Here is a 13,211-nt window from a genome sequence, read left to right on the forward strand (position 1 = left end):
TTTCAAAGCTTCAAGTTTATATTTAAATTCAGGATTTAAAAAGTTGAAACTTAAAATGTCTAACTCTTCAAAATGCAGAGGTGTATTTTATTTTTAGAGTATTTTTTTAAACAAAAGAAACAGCCGTACTTGTAAAGACTGTCTGTAAACTTGTAACACTCATCCTCAAAAATGTTATTACACAAACTGACTGACATTTCTACAAAACAGAAAGATATGAGTTGATCCCACAGACTATTTTGGATCAATTCATGAAAAAGAAGTTTTTCATCTTTGTCTTCTTCACCATGACCATACTCTGAACATGTTTAAGACTCTCTATGGCAAAAGTATGGCTCCCAACTTCAAAAATAAAACACACGTTTTCACAGTGTATTCTAGGAACATAAGGGTCTTTCTAAATTCCTTCCAAAAGATTCAGGCAAATAAGGACCAGTCAGACCCTGGTCTATATTCCTGAGAAGCCCTTACTGGTATGTTCATACAGAACTTGGTTAAGTACTAAAAATTCTACTCTGGAGACCATATGAGCCATTTAAGAGGTGATAAAAGGTGGGGTAATCAGGGGATTAAAGGTGCCATCCCATATTCTACTACTCTAAGGATCCATCCCACTTCTCCCCACTTCAGTGATGCACACCCAGTCCCTGAATTCTGCCAGCACTAGCATTTGCACAAGGCAGTGAGTCAGATCAAAGGTCTGATCCATTGGAAAAATAACCTGCAAGAAATGCCATATGCTATTTCAAACAAGTCATTTACCTGATTCAGCTGGCCAATACCCACATAAATACTAGTGTCAGCACAAAGGAAAGCACGAAAACTAGCACCAGGAGATTGAAAAGGAGCAGGACTATCCCATCTAGTGCTAAAACGTTTGTGTGATTAGACTGACCACGGAACTATGCCCTAAGTAAACGTGAAGATTCTTTCAGTAGGTCATAACAGAAACGCTAGGTTTCAATTTCTTGTCAGATTCCTTTGCCTTAATTATTGCACCTTCTTACATGTTCACCATCCCAAGGCTGATTTGCAGGTAAAATCTTAACTTCAGACCTCTCCTCATGTGAGTAATGTACTACCATTCACTCCATTTTGAAGCTGACCAATTATTGCTAGCAGCTCTTCCTTTTCCTGTATCTTAAAACAGACATTTCTGCCTTAAAGAAAGCTATAACTTAGAATCACAGAGTGGTTTGGTTGAATCAAAGATTGTCTAGTCCAACCACGCTGCCATGGGCAGGGACATCTTCCACCATATCAGGTTGCTGAAAGCCTCATCAAACCTGACTTTAAACACTTCCAGGGAGGTGGCATCCACAACTTCTCTTGTGCTGTGCGACCTGTTCCAGTGTCTCACCACCCTTACTGTAAAAAATGTCTTCCTTATGTCCAATCTAAACCTACTCTTGTTCAGTTTAAAACTGTTGCCCCTTGTCCTGCTCTGGTAAAAAGTCTCTATCTTTCTTATGAGGCCCCTCTAAGTATAAGTAGCTTATCAACTAAAAACTTCCAAGTTCACCATGCAGACTTACATTGCAAGTCCAAGACCTCTTCTGACAATCAATTACTTTGCCTCTCCAAATGCTTCATATGAACAAATTATTAAATGTCAGCTGTGGAGCCAAGATCCATACATCAGTCTACACTTACAGACATTTTACTAAGTAAAAAACTGGGGGGAGAAAAAAAAGCATGACATTGAATAACCAAATCAGTCTCAGCCCTCCGCGAGTAACAAAATGGAAGCTCAGTTTTAGTGGCTTGCCCCCTGCCGGAAGCTTTGAGCCTGTTGTCCCTGAAGACAAGTCTAATCATCCTGGCCTGTTGTGTGTTTAATGAAGAATGAAAAAACAAAACCAGCTTTACAGAGGAAGTGATGCTAGGAAATAGTAAAGGATGGTGCTCCCAGTTTGCCTGAATCAAAAAACCACTGTTTTTTAGTTGGATCCTCTAAGCACAACAGTGTTTTCCTTTATCTTACAGGACTACCTAAAGACTTTGCTAGCAACAGTGCTCAAGCTGGGAAAAAAAAAGACTACATTTGATTTTCCCAAAGGCTAACATCAGTTTGAGGAATTCCTGGAAAGAAAAGAAGGGAAAAAAAAAAAAAAAAAAAAAAAATCAAGAAAAATCTTGCTTTGAGGCTTGGGAAAGCTATTATCCCAATTTTGTGAGCCTGCAGCAGCTGTAGGAACCTTTTCCTTACTAAAGACTTGATTCAAATTTTCAGATAACCATGGCAACCACACATGAATACATACTTTAGTGTTAGCATGTAATCACCCAAACCGAAGACCTGCAGCTGCCCTTACACGTCCTTGCTCCAGAGTCCAGCAGCCAAGGGACCTGCCACTAGGTTTGCTCATGGCAGTCCCCCCACAACAGGGGGCTGGCAGCCAGACTGCCCACTCCAGAAGCACCTCCTCCACGGCTCCCTGACAGATCACAGAGCAAAGCAGAAATGGGCTACTAGTTTCCCCTGTATCCCACTTGCACATGGCACCTTTCACCCTGTATACAGAGAGGGTGCAAGCTGTGACCTATAGACCAAAAAAGCTGTGTGGCACGACATACATGAGCACATGCATTAGGATCTGACTGGGAGGTATGCCAAACCAGTATTCCTGTAGCCAAAAAACTCCCCCATTTTATTCACCACTTCTGCAGCCTGGCAAGGTCTGTCCCAGGAACCTGCTCCTGCTCACACGCTGCCAGCACTGCTCGCTGCTCCTTCTATGGCACCAGGCTGAAGCTCCCATGGAAGGTGTCTGTCCTTCACTAAAATTAGCCGCCCCTGTCAGCCCTCACCTCATCTACTGCAAGGACCTCCTTAGTGGATCATGGAAAAAGAAGGTGTGAGACATACCTGGCCAACAGGTCCAACATTTCAGAAGCACAGGTTAAAGGATTAAAATGCATTCTTGAATATTTGGAGAAGGCAATCTATTTTGCTTTATACAATGTAATTCTATGGCATTTTCTTTATTACTACTTGAATTGTAGTAATGGCACTTTCAAACCTCAGGAGACATCAGACAGGCATGTAAAAACCTTGTCAAAAACATGCCCACTGACCAAGAGTTTTCTATATAAATCAGTAAGACAACGAGGAGAATGCAGAAACAAAGTTAGTTACACAGGGCAGCAAAAGGAGTGGCAGAGGCAAGACCAGAAAATGAAATCTTGTTGTTTCCTGAGTCCTGGGAAATACCCTACCTAACTAAAATGAATTTTAATAAACTGCTCTGTGTATATCAGACTTACCTTTAGGTAGCATATATGTTATAACTAACGTAGAGTACATCCATAAGATACTTTTTATACTTAACAACATCTTGACCTACAAATAAAGAACAACAAAGTGGTTAGTACTGCATTATATCCTTATCAAGTGCTGTAACTCAGTATACCAATATTTTTCATTGAGATCAGAAAGAGTCATCTACTTGAAAAAAGATGTTCAGCAGGACAGTGAATAATTCTTAATATATTGATCTTCTGCCATTTTAAATTTATTCCCATACAGTGGTAGCAGTATATGAGTATGAGTTTTCCTAGTGTGGTGTTGCAAGTTCAGATTGAACCTCTGGGTGGTTTTATGTCCATAACACAAACTACCCTGTCATTTAGCAACAGCTAAAAACCCGTTTCATGTCAGAAGGGGTTCCCATGACAAACTTCTCATCAATTTTGATGCTGAATCAACGGCCACACTATGATCCTTCCCATCTCCAAGTAGGTCGCCAGATGACTTCTTGCTTTCAAGATTTCTCCATGTAATATTTTAAGGTGAAAATTTGTTATAATGACAATGTGTCCCTACCAAATACAGACTCATAATGAGTTTCAGGTTATTGAGTCCAGAGTGATACTCAGACATGTCAGTTCCCTTTGGGTTTGCTTCTCCCTTCCTTTACAGGCTCCACCTTCAAACAGCTGAAAAGTTCTCCACATATATCCTATGCACATAACAATACATTGCAAGTTCATAATAGTGTATCTTCATTATCATTCCAATTCTTAATTACACGTTGAATCTGTAAATATCCTGAAAATTTCAAAAGTACACTAACAAAGGCATTACAAGTCTCTTAAATATCAACTACCACAAAGGGTTTATAGATAGTCCCTCTTCCATATAGTTACACATATGTACTAGCTAGCCAACGTACGAAATAACTTTCAGCAACAGTTTGTCAAACACTGCCACTGAAAAATTTTTATCACAAAATTCTGAGTTTCCTGATACTGCTGTCAAAATATGCTACTTGGGTCCTTTACTTGGACAAGTAACCTGAACTGATAGTTTTTTCCTGTCCAAGAGAGATTAGTTGAACTGCTTTAAGGAACAGTGAAACAGAGAGTTAACAGATATCTGTGTTATAAGTATGGAACTTGTATTGCACATACCCATTTTAGCATTTTTTACATTACCGTTTTAGTTATTTGTACTTACGTATAATGCTTTAGGGTTAAAACATTAACTAATACATTCAAAAACCTCCACAAGCTATACTGAACATGATAGCAAGACACAGAGAGAAACATCTTCAGAAAGTACTGGTGACGTGTTCAATCTCAGGAAAGTTTTCTCCACAGCTTACAGCTGCAGCCCAAACTTCACATGAGTCTGTGTGAATTGGCATCTATCCTGTAACGACTGAACAGTTCAGAAAAGACGCAAAACATCTCAAACCAAGCCTTTCCAATGAGGCAATCTCTAACATAACAGCATCGTGTTAAAAATTCCCACCCAAAAGGGCTGAAAACCCAAGAGCTTTTCATTCCCTCTCTGTGGATGGCCAGAGCCGGCTAGTTGCACTGTGAAACATATGCTGCAACCTATTCCCAGGGCGTGGAGGAAAGAATACAGCTGCTTTCCGTAGAGCAGACGGCATGCTGCCAAAGACGCCCCATCTCTGCTTCAGCCATTCAATAGAGCTGAGCATATAATGTGATATCACTTATTTTGCAATACTAACTTAATGGAATTTGCACTTTTTATGACTGAGTCCCAAACAAGAAACGGGACTTCTTTGACTTCATTCAGTTTGACCCCTATCTGCCATAAAACTTTTTCTAAAGACTCTTAACACATACCCCCAACACCATTCAGCCAAAGTTTTATCTCTCCCTACACTTACACAAGCCAAGCTGTACATGGAGAAAACAAAAGTGGCTATTTATCAACTAACTTTAAAAATCTATACTGTGTCCTGGTATATGATGTATGTCCTAGTAATTCCTTGTAGAAGGTTGTTATGAGTGAGGAGGTTGCACAAGGTAAGAGCTGCAGACATCAAAGTCCTTTTAATGCAATGGACCAGCTCTGAAATACAGGCAGTCACGTGTTTGCTTAGAGAAATATTTAAACAATCCTCATCATTACACAACATTTAAAAAAAATGAGAGGTCACATTGAGCCTACAGATGTGCACAGACTAGAAGGCCCTTCAAGCAACCCGTGTTTCCTGAAATTACTGGAAGCCTCAAGCACCAAAACTACTGATGACTAGTTCCTTCAGTAACACAAGCAGTCTAAAGACAGCACAAAAAGACCAACAGAATTCTCCACCTTCAAAGGTGGTGAATGTTGGACCCGCCTGCAAGACAATGCGAAATCTCTGGCCCCTGTGAAAGCATAGTGGCTCCAGACCTTCTTTTGAGATGTTCTGTCCACATCTGTTTCCCATGCATCACACACTGGCTGCACCAACAGCTAAACAAAAATCTAGAACAAACTGTTTACAAGTTTAGCTTTCCATGTTTACCCATATGCTTTATCTCCCTCCTCCCCCAGAAGGCAACATTGGCTTTTGGGACCAGAAACAAGGGAATCAAAGACATTCTCAGAGAAAGAGAATAAAGGATTTTCTTTTTCCTGGAAGACAGGGCATGCTGCACCTAAAAAGGGCTAGTTGCATGTTGCAAGCACCACCTGCTCCACTGCACTGGCCTGGACTAAGAGTACCTACATACTTAGCACGTGCCAATGGGAGGCCCGTTGCCTTCAGAAGCTCATTGCTATACTGTCTTGACAAGAAGTGGTATAATCGTTTCCACATTTGGTAAGACAACACTGCTGCTATGCTCAGAGGCAATGGAGAGCTCTGAATGTGAGCTTCTGCCCTACACTACAAGTCCAGAGTACAGGGAGGACCTCAGCTTCCCATTCCTCTCCACTTTGCGTACAAGCACAGAGCGCTGATCCTCCAATGTCGTGTTAGTGACTGCATTGCAAATGGAATTTGAGCAATCTTATTGAAAAAAACCTCACATCTTCAGCTTCCAGTCACTAAACACAATACATACACCCACAATGAAATATGAAAACAGAAAGACAATCATGGAAGGATAATTTTCAAGATACCCTATGACTGCTGAACTCAACCATTGGTAAGAAGAGAGCATTCATGGTTGTGACGGCTAGTTGGCCTTTTACTGAGTGCTGCAGGAATTACACCTGCTGCACCAAGAGCTAGAATAGCTCAGAAAAACTGTACTGTTTGAGCATGGAGCTTAATATGAGACACCTGCCAAAAATGCCCACCCGACTCTCGGAAAATTATCTCTCAGCCCTTTCTTTTTCTAAATCTCCTCTACACCAAGGTGCTTACTCAAGCAATGAAAAAAGCTTGGGGAAGTGTCTGATTTTCAGCCGTTGGGCTCCTGAGCATGATTCCCTCCATTGCAACCCTCCATGTACAAGGGTTTTCACACTCTGGTCCTTGGTGGGCTCCCATAAACGCTCCCGGGCTACTGAGTGCTGTTCCACTACAGCTGCCAGAATTAAATGTGCAATTACCCCACCACCCTCTCCAAATGACAGTGTGCAGATAATAACAGCAGTACCTCGCTCAGCCCCCCAGGGCAGCCTAGCTTAAGAGAAAGCAGAGCTCTGCAGACCCAGTACCAGCAATCCTCTTTCAAGAGCCACAGGCAAGGCAAAGGCTGCTGCTTACACCTAGCACCCCAATTCCCATTCAGTGCTGCCCCCATTTCCAGGCCACCACTATCAGATGTGACTGCTCCTGCCTCCTCCCCTTTTGCTGGCAGAGGCTGCAGCTAACTGTGCTCCCTTGTAGCCTCCTGAGCAAAATCCCTGCTCTAAAACTGGTTTGTACTTCCCATTCCTGCACTCTACAATTTACAAAGGCCTCTGCTGGCTGGCTGCCATACTGCCCCCAAGTCCACTGTAATTAGCCAAAATCCTTCTAACCATGCCTTTTTCCACAAGCCTTCCCCGCCCCCCCCCTCCCCCCCCCCCCCGCCCTTGGTGTCACTACACCTAGAGAAAGAGAAAGCCATAATACTATGGACACAGTAAGAAAATCCTGCAAAGTCAAGACCACAAGACTTGAGTAAGTGTTTAATTTCCACCTTCTGTTAAAAAAGTATCTCACTTAATGTGACCAAACTTGGGTTGCCTGCTGGCTAGTTTCCAACCGGACTGATCCATTTTTTTAGGACCTACTACAGGCAGACTGATCTACTGTAGTAATTTGCACTACATTTTTAAACTGGATGCAACCCTGAGCACGTCTTTTATCCAAAAGATGCCAAGTCCTTGACAAACTTCACATCTTTAAAAACTAGCAGCTGAGGTTCTCTGTGTGGGGAGAGAACAGGGCTCCTGTTTTTGCAGGCACTGCTACCTTTCCTTACCACAGCAAAAACTCGTAGGAGCAATAAGTTCTGACCAAATTCCAGCTCCTGTTTAGTTTACAATGTAAGCTTGATCTCACACCAATGCTATTTTAATTTAACCAGATGGGAGAACATCACGTCTCTCTGTTTTAAACTCCAGGTTAAAAAAAGACAGTGAATTGTCCTGGTGTGGAACAGAATAAAATCTACCATCTAAAAACCATTCCCAATTTCTCTGAAGTTGGGACAATGAGAAATTAGCTACTTTCATAGAGATGACACTGTCTTTAAAAGCTGCAGCTTCTCAGGTCACACTGAGATTGATTCAGCACGTGCTCTACAGCTGTATTGTGAAAGCTGGATATGTTCCTTAAACACATAAAAAGCAGTCTCTGCCTGTGGACTTTCCTTGCCTCCAGTGAGGCAGGTTCACATAAAAAAATTTAAAAAAAAAAAAAAAAAAAAAAAAAGGGAGGGGGATGAACCCTAAGAGAACCTGGCACCAGAGAAGTGACTTGAGGTTGCTGCTCCTACTAATGGGTAAAACAGTAAATTACACAGCTTTCCAGTGAAAGCCCAGCAAGCTAGAAATGACGGATCCCAGACATAGCACACCTCTTGCTACCTTCCGAGCTCTGAAACCTTCACAGTTGCTATCCTCTCTCAAACACACACAGCCTGCACGTTCTTTTGCTTTTGCAGTCCTTTGATCCTTTTGTGCCATCTGACTGTTAATTGCTGACATGTATCAACCCCACCGTAAGTGCTGCCTAATTAACTTTGCCAGTTTCACCACATCTCTGCCATTTGACTAATGAGCCCACTCTGCTGCCACAGGGCGGGCTCGGCCTGCATCCGATTCACCGGTGGCTTCTGCTTAGCCCACAGGATCACTTGCACAGGCCCTCCTAAGAGCTCCTTGCCCGAATTCCTAGGGGCGTCGTCCCTCCCTCACCACCTCCAGCACCAGCAGCCGCAGGGGGAACCGTTCCCGCGCTGGAGCCTCAACAGGCGAGCGGTGCTGCCTCCAGACCCAAGCGCAGGCGGGGAAAGTGACCCAAGCACAGCGTGTTCTGGCGCTCCTCGCTCTGGCAGCTGCCGAGAAGCTGCTGCCTGAGGACATCCCTCCCAGGCCCACACTAATTTATGCCAGAAGTGACTCTGGGCTCTCGGGCGGCCTCACGGAGACACAGTGGAAAATGGTCAGAGGCGGCGCGTGGAGCGAGGTCCCGGAGCTCGCGTGCCTTGCGGAGCTACGCGCAACCCCAAAGGCAGGCGCTGCCTTCTCGCCCGCCAGCCTGCTGCCCAGGATAGCTGCGGACCTCTTCTGCCCCACCTCTCCCCAGCACCCACACCACCGGCACGGTGAAGGGAGCAAGAGGCGCGTGTGAGGCGCAGCAACGGGAAAAAGACGTAAAGGTGCAGCTCGTGGCGCCCACCGGCACGGCTCCGCACCACCATCGCGGGGCCCAGCAGGCGGATGGATCAGCGCGTTGGCTGGACGAGTGTTTCCTCACCGCGTCTTACCGGCTCGTCCCATCTCAGCGTCAGCACTGGGCGCTCAGGAGGCGGCGGGTGCTCAGCCGGGACCAGCGCCCTCGGGCCCGCCTCACGCCTTGAGCCCGGGGTGCTGAGAGGGCCCGGCCGGAGGCGGGAAACCCGCCCGCCGGTCCCGCCCCGCTGTCAACCACCACCCGACGGGCGGCCATCGACGGTGTCGGCTCCCGCGTCGCTCCGGGGAGCGCGAGGAACAGCCCGAAAAGCCGCGGCGACAATTTTTTAAAATTATTTTATTATGAGGACCCCCTCGCCCCCCCCCCCCCCCCCCCCGCGTCTTCACGGTGAGGGAAACCGGAGCCCTCTGGCGGGAAACGAGCGACTACAGAAACGGCGATCCCGCCGCTCGCCGCCAGGGGGCGCCGCGGTGCCGCCGCCGCGCCCGTCCCGTCCCGTTCCTCGAGAGCGGCCGGGGCCGCGCCCGCCTGCGGCGGGACCCCCCGGCCCCGGGCCCGGCCCGCCGCTCCCCGCCAACCCCCGCCTGCCTTTCCCCCCTCCGCCCGCCTGGGGACCCAGGACGCCTTTAAGCAGCGGCCGTCGGCGACCCCCACAGCCGAGCCCCGGCAGAGCCTCTCCCCCCTGCCCCTCCCGGCAGCGCGTCCCGGGGGCGGCCGGGTCCGCCCCGCCAGCGCGCATCGTCGCCACGGCCAGGGCTCCCCGCCGGTCGTTGCGCCCCTGTCGCTCCGCCAAATCTTACTCATTTCTTTGGGGAAGGAAACTTCCCCTTTCGCTCAGCCTTTTTAAGAGAAAAAAAAAAAAAAAAAGAAGAAAAGAAAAAAAAATACACACAAAAAAAAAACCCCAAACGAAACACACCCAACATTTACACTCTTCCATCCTGGGATAGGCTTCTGCAACACGTTTCAACACTCATTCTTTTAAAAAAAAAAAAAAAAAGAAAAAGAAAAAAGAAAGGGTAAAAAAAAAAAAGAAAAGAAAAGCCATCGGGGCTTAATCCCGAAAGCCGGTGCCCAGAGGGAGAGGGGGTGGCCGGGAGGACGTGACATGGGGGACAATGAGGGCTGGCCCCAGCCCTCGCCCGCTCCCCGTCGCCCCTTTGTGTGGGGACGGTGCCTGGGGGCCGGATGGAGGCTTCCCGCGGGGTCCCATCCCCTGCCGAGGGGATCCCGACCCTCTGCCGATGCCGCCCCCCACACACACCCACCCGCTTTTTCCCGCCGTCGAAACTCCCTTAATTCCTTCCACGATGCTCTCACTTTTTCTTTGTAAAACAAAGGCGAAATCCCGAGGAGCGGAGGGGGAAGGCAGTGCCCGTGCCCCGAGAAGCTGGCCGTGGGTGTAAAAGGGGGCGTTTTGCTCCACTGACCTTGTGATTCTCCTCCTCACCCACCGCCCCCCTTTCAGCACTGAAAATGTGGCTCAGAGGACGCCTGCTCTCCGTCTCCTCTGGAGAGATGCTGTCTGAGCACCTCAGCCCCGCTCTGCCCTGTGAGCAGCTTTCCAAGAACATCAGGGGAAGGGAAGGGGGAAAAAAAAAAAAAAAAAAAAAAGGAAAAGGATGGGGGGAACACACAAAAGCGGAGGAGACTAAGCACATGCTTTTCCCAGGGAAAGAAAAAAAACAACACACACACAAAAAAACCACAAAACACCACCAAAAAAACCCACAAAACCAAAAACTGGTGGCCGAAGGAAAGGTCCATTCTTGTCGCTCCTGCCACACGGGCGCTTTGTGTATTTAACACCCGTAGGAAATAGCTTCCTTCTTTCTCCCTCCTGAGCCCCATCGCACACCAAGGTGCAGCTCTACCTTCCCGGCCATTCAAACAACCAGTACCAAATACTTCTGTCAGGGTTCCCACCCCAAAGCCTTTTATTTCCTACTGTTCTTTGTTCTCCTCTTTGCACCAGGGGATTTTTGTGGGTCCCCGAGCATCCCTTCTGCTCTCCCCCCGCGTGTCGTTGAACTTACCCCAGGTTGTTTAAATTCACCAATCATCGCTATTCTCTCCCGCTTAAGGTTTGCAGTTCAACTCTTTGTCCTTACAGGTACCAGCAGTAAAACAATCGTTTTAAATCTTACACTAGGTGTTTGCTGGCAATCATATGTAAAGAAAAAAAAAAAAGAAACACAACAAAAAAAACCACAAAAAACCCAACCCGCATTAAAAGAGTTATAGTTACCTTAAAAGGTAGCGTATTGCAGAGATTGCAAAAAATCACAACGTGGTGGCTAGGCTAGTCCAGAGATCCCAGTGGACGCATGAAAGAGTAAATCCCCTCGTTAGTGCTGGAAGGAGACGGTGGTTCCGGGGTCTCCCCTTCTCCCAGAGCTCGGCCTCCCCTCCCTCCCCGCCGGCGAGCACCTGACTCGGAGCTGCGGAGCCTGAACCGAGTTGTAGGCACAGGGAGCTCGCCTGCAAGTTCAAATGCGAGCCTCAGCCACCCATCATTATTATATCGTTGTACCGTCAGCGCTGCAGAGGAGGGGCGCTGGCTCGGGAGAGGAGGGTTCACAAGCTCTGCAAGAGCCTCCTTGCAATTTGCAAAGCTCCCGCAGCTGCTGGGCGCAGGAGAGCCCCCAGCGCCTGCCTCCGCGGAGCGGCGCGCCCCAGTCCCCCCAGTCCCCCCCTCCGTCCCCCCGCCGCCGCCGCTTCCCGCCGCCCCGGCCCGGCCGCCCCCTCGGGGAACCCTCGGGGCCCCGCAGACCCCAGCCCCGGAGCGGCCCCGAAAGTACCGGGGAGCCGCAGCCCGTGCGGCGGGACGGGTCCCTCCGCTCGCCCGGCACCGGCCCTGCGGAGAGGGGCAGGCGGGTGCGAAAGGCGCATTGTTCCCCAATTAAACAATTAACCGGGAAGAGAATGGAGAGACCTCCTCCACCCTGGCTCGAGAAGCCGGCTGAAATGGGGAAAGTGACTGGGACCGAAATCCCTTTTTCGCTTTTGCCTCCCCAATCTCAGCGGAGGTTGCAGTGAAAGAATATATTGGTGCTTGTTCCAAACTTCCCCCGCTGGTGCCAATTCACAGGCAGTCTCGCATCGGCAGCCTCCCGAGCCAAGCTTCTCCACCCTAGTTTTACGCATCTCCAGCCACTTTTCTTTTTTTCTCCCCCCCCCCCCCCTTTCTTTTTTTTAAGATTAGACTCTGCATTTGCTGTCCAAACCTCTCTGAGATGGAGTCAGAAGCAGAACTCTAAACCACCCTTTTACAAGGGACTTTCACCAATTATAAAGGGTCTGCTGTGCTCCTCAGGCAGCTCCTTTCCCAAAAGGTACCTATCTTGGTATGTGGCAGACGCTTAAGGCACCCTTCACCAGCTACAAAACGCTGGCAAGAGCAGTGCTTCTGGCGTGCTCCTTTCAGAGAAGCACGTGCCACAATCCCCCCTCCTCCAGGAAGGTGTAAATCCGGAGCCAGAAAAGAAGAGCCTGGAGAAATAGGTGTGTCTGATCATACCGCTCGAGGCATGTTTTTGGCAGCTCCATGTACAACTGCTAAGAAGAGGCAGGAGAAGTTTTCCTTCAATGCCACTCTCTTGTTATTGTTGCAGCTACTCTGTCCCCAGAGTTATGCTGACGGTGTGTTTGAGACAAGCCCAAAGCCCTCATTTCCAAAGACAGCCCTCCATGCTGAGTTAGAGGAGCAGGAGGTGGAAGAGATGACAGCCAAGCAGGGGGAAATGGAGACCTAGTGGCTTAAACCAGATCAGGTTTGCGTGAGCTGTGGCCTGGGTGTGAATGGAGCTGGACCACTGGGTGAAATCCTTATCTCACCTTTGCAGAGCTTGTTGCTCTTTCCTCCTTAAATAGGGTAAATCCACAATTGTTTACTTGCTAGCAAGGGCACTGAAGAGAGGCTGATTCCCTTCTCCTGTGTGAATGTAGACAGTGTGAAGCAGCTTCCTTATCACTGCCAGCCCCCTGGCACCAGTCCCTCCAGTTCCTCTTGCATGGGTCGGTCCCTCCTGGACAGCACCATCTCAACAGACCAGACCTGCTCCATCTTGGGCTGTGGGTTTCTCAATCCTTAAACCTTGTGCAGTG

At 47.9% G+C, this 13,211-nt stretch overlaps 1 protein-coding gene across 3 annotated transcripts in view; it reads right to left on the reverse strand.

The window, feature by feature from the left end:
- The window catches only part of VCAN (versican), a 113,211-nt gene extending 101,633 nt beyond the window's left edge, over positions 1-11,578 (reverse strand). For all 3 annotated transcript variants that reach the window (XM_030004934.2, XM_030004932.2, XM_041120915.1), the window contains exons 1-2: positions 11,353-11,578; positions 3,268-3,343 (exon numbers count right to left, since the gene is read on the reverse strand). In XM_030004934.2, coding sequence (XP_029860794.1) covers positions 3,268-3,337 — 70 coding nt within the window. In that variant the 5' untranslated portion in view covers positions 3,338-3,343; positions 11,353-11,578. The remainder of the gene's footprint in view (positions 1-3,267; positions 3,344-11,352) is intronic.
- Positions 11,579-13,211: the final 1,633 nt, after the last annotated feature.

This window comes from Aquila chrysaetos, chromosome Z, assembly GCF_900496995.4.
Source record: "Aquila chrysaetos chrysaetos chromosome Z, bAquChr1.4, whole genome shotgun sequence".
Classification (NCBI taxonomy): domain Eukaryota; kingdom Metazoa; phylum Chordata; class Aves; order Accipitriformes; family Accipitridae; genus Aquila; species Aquila chrysaetos.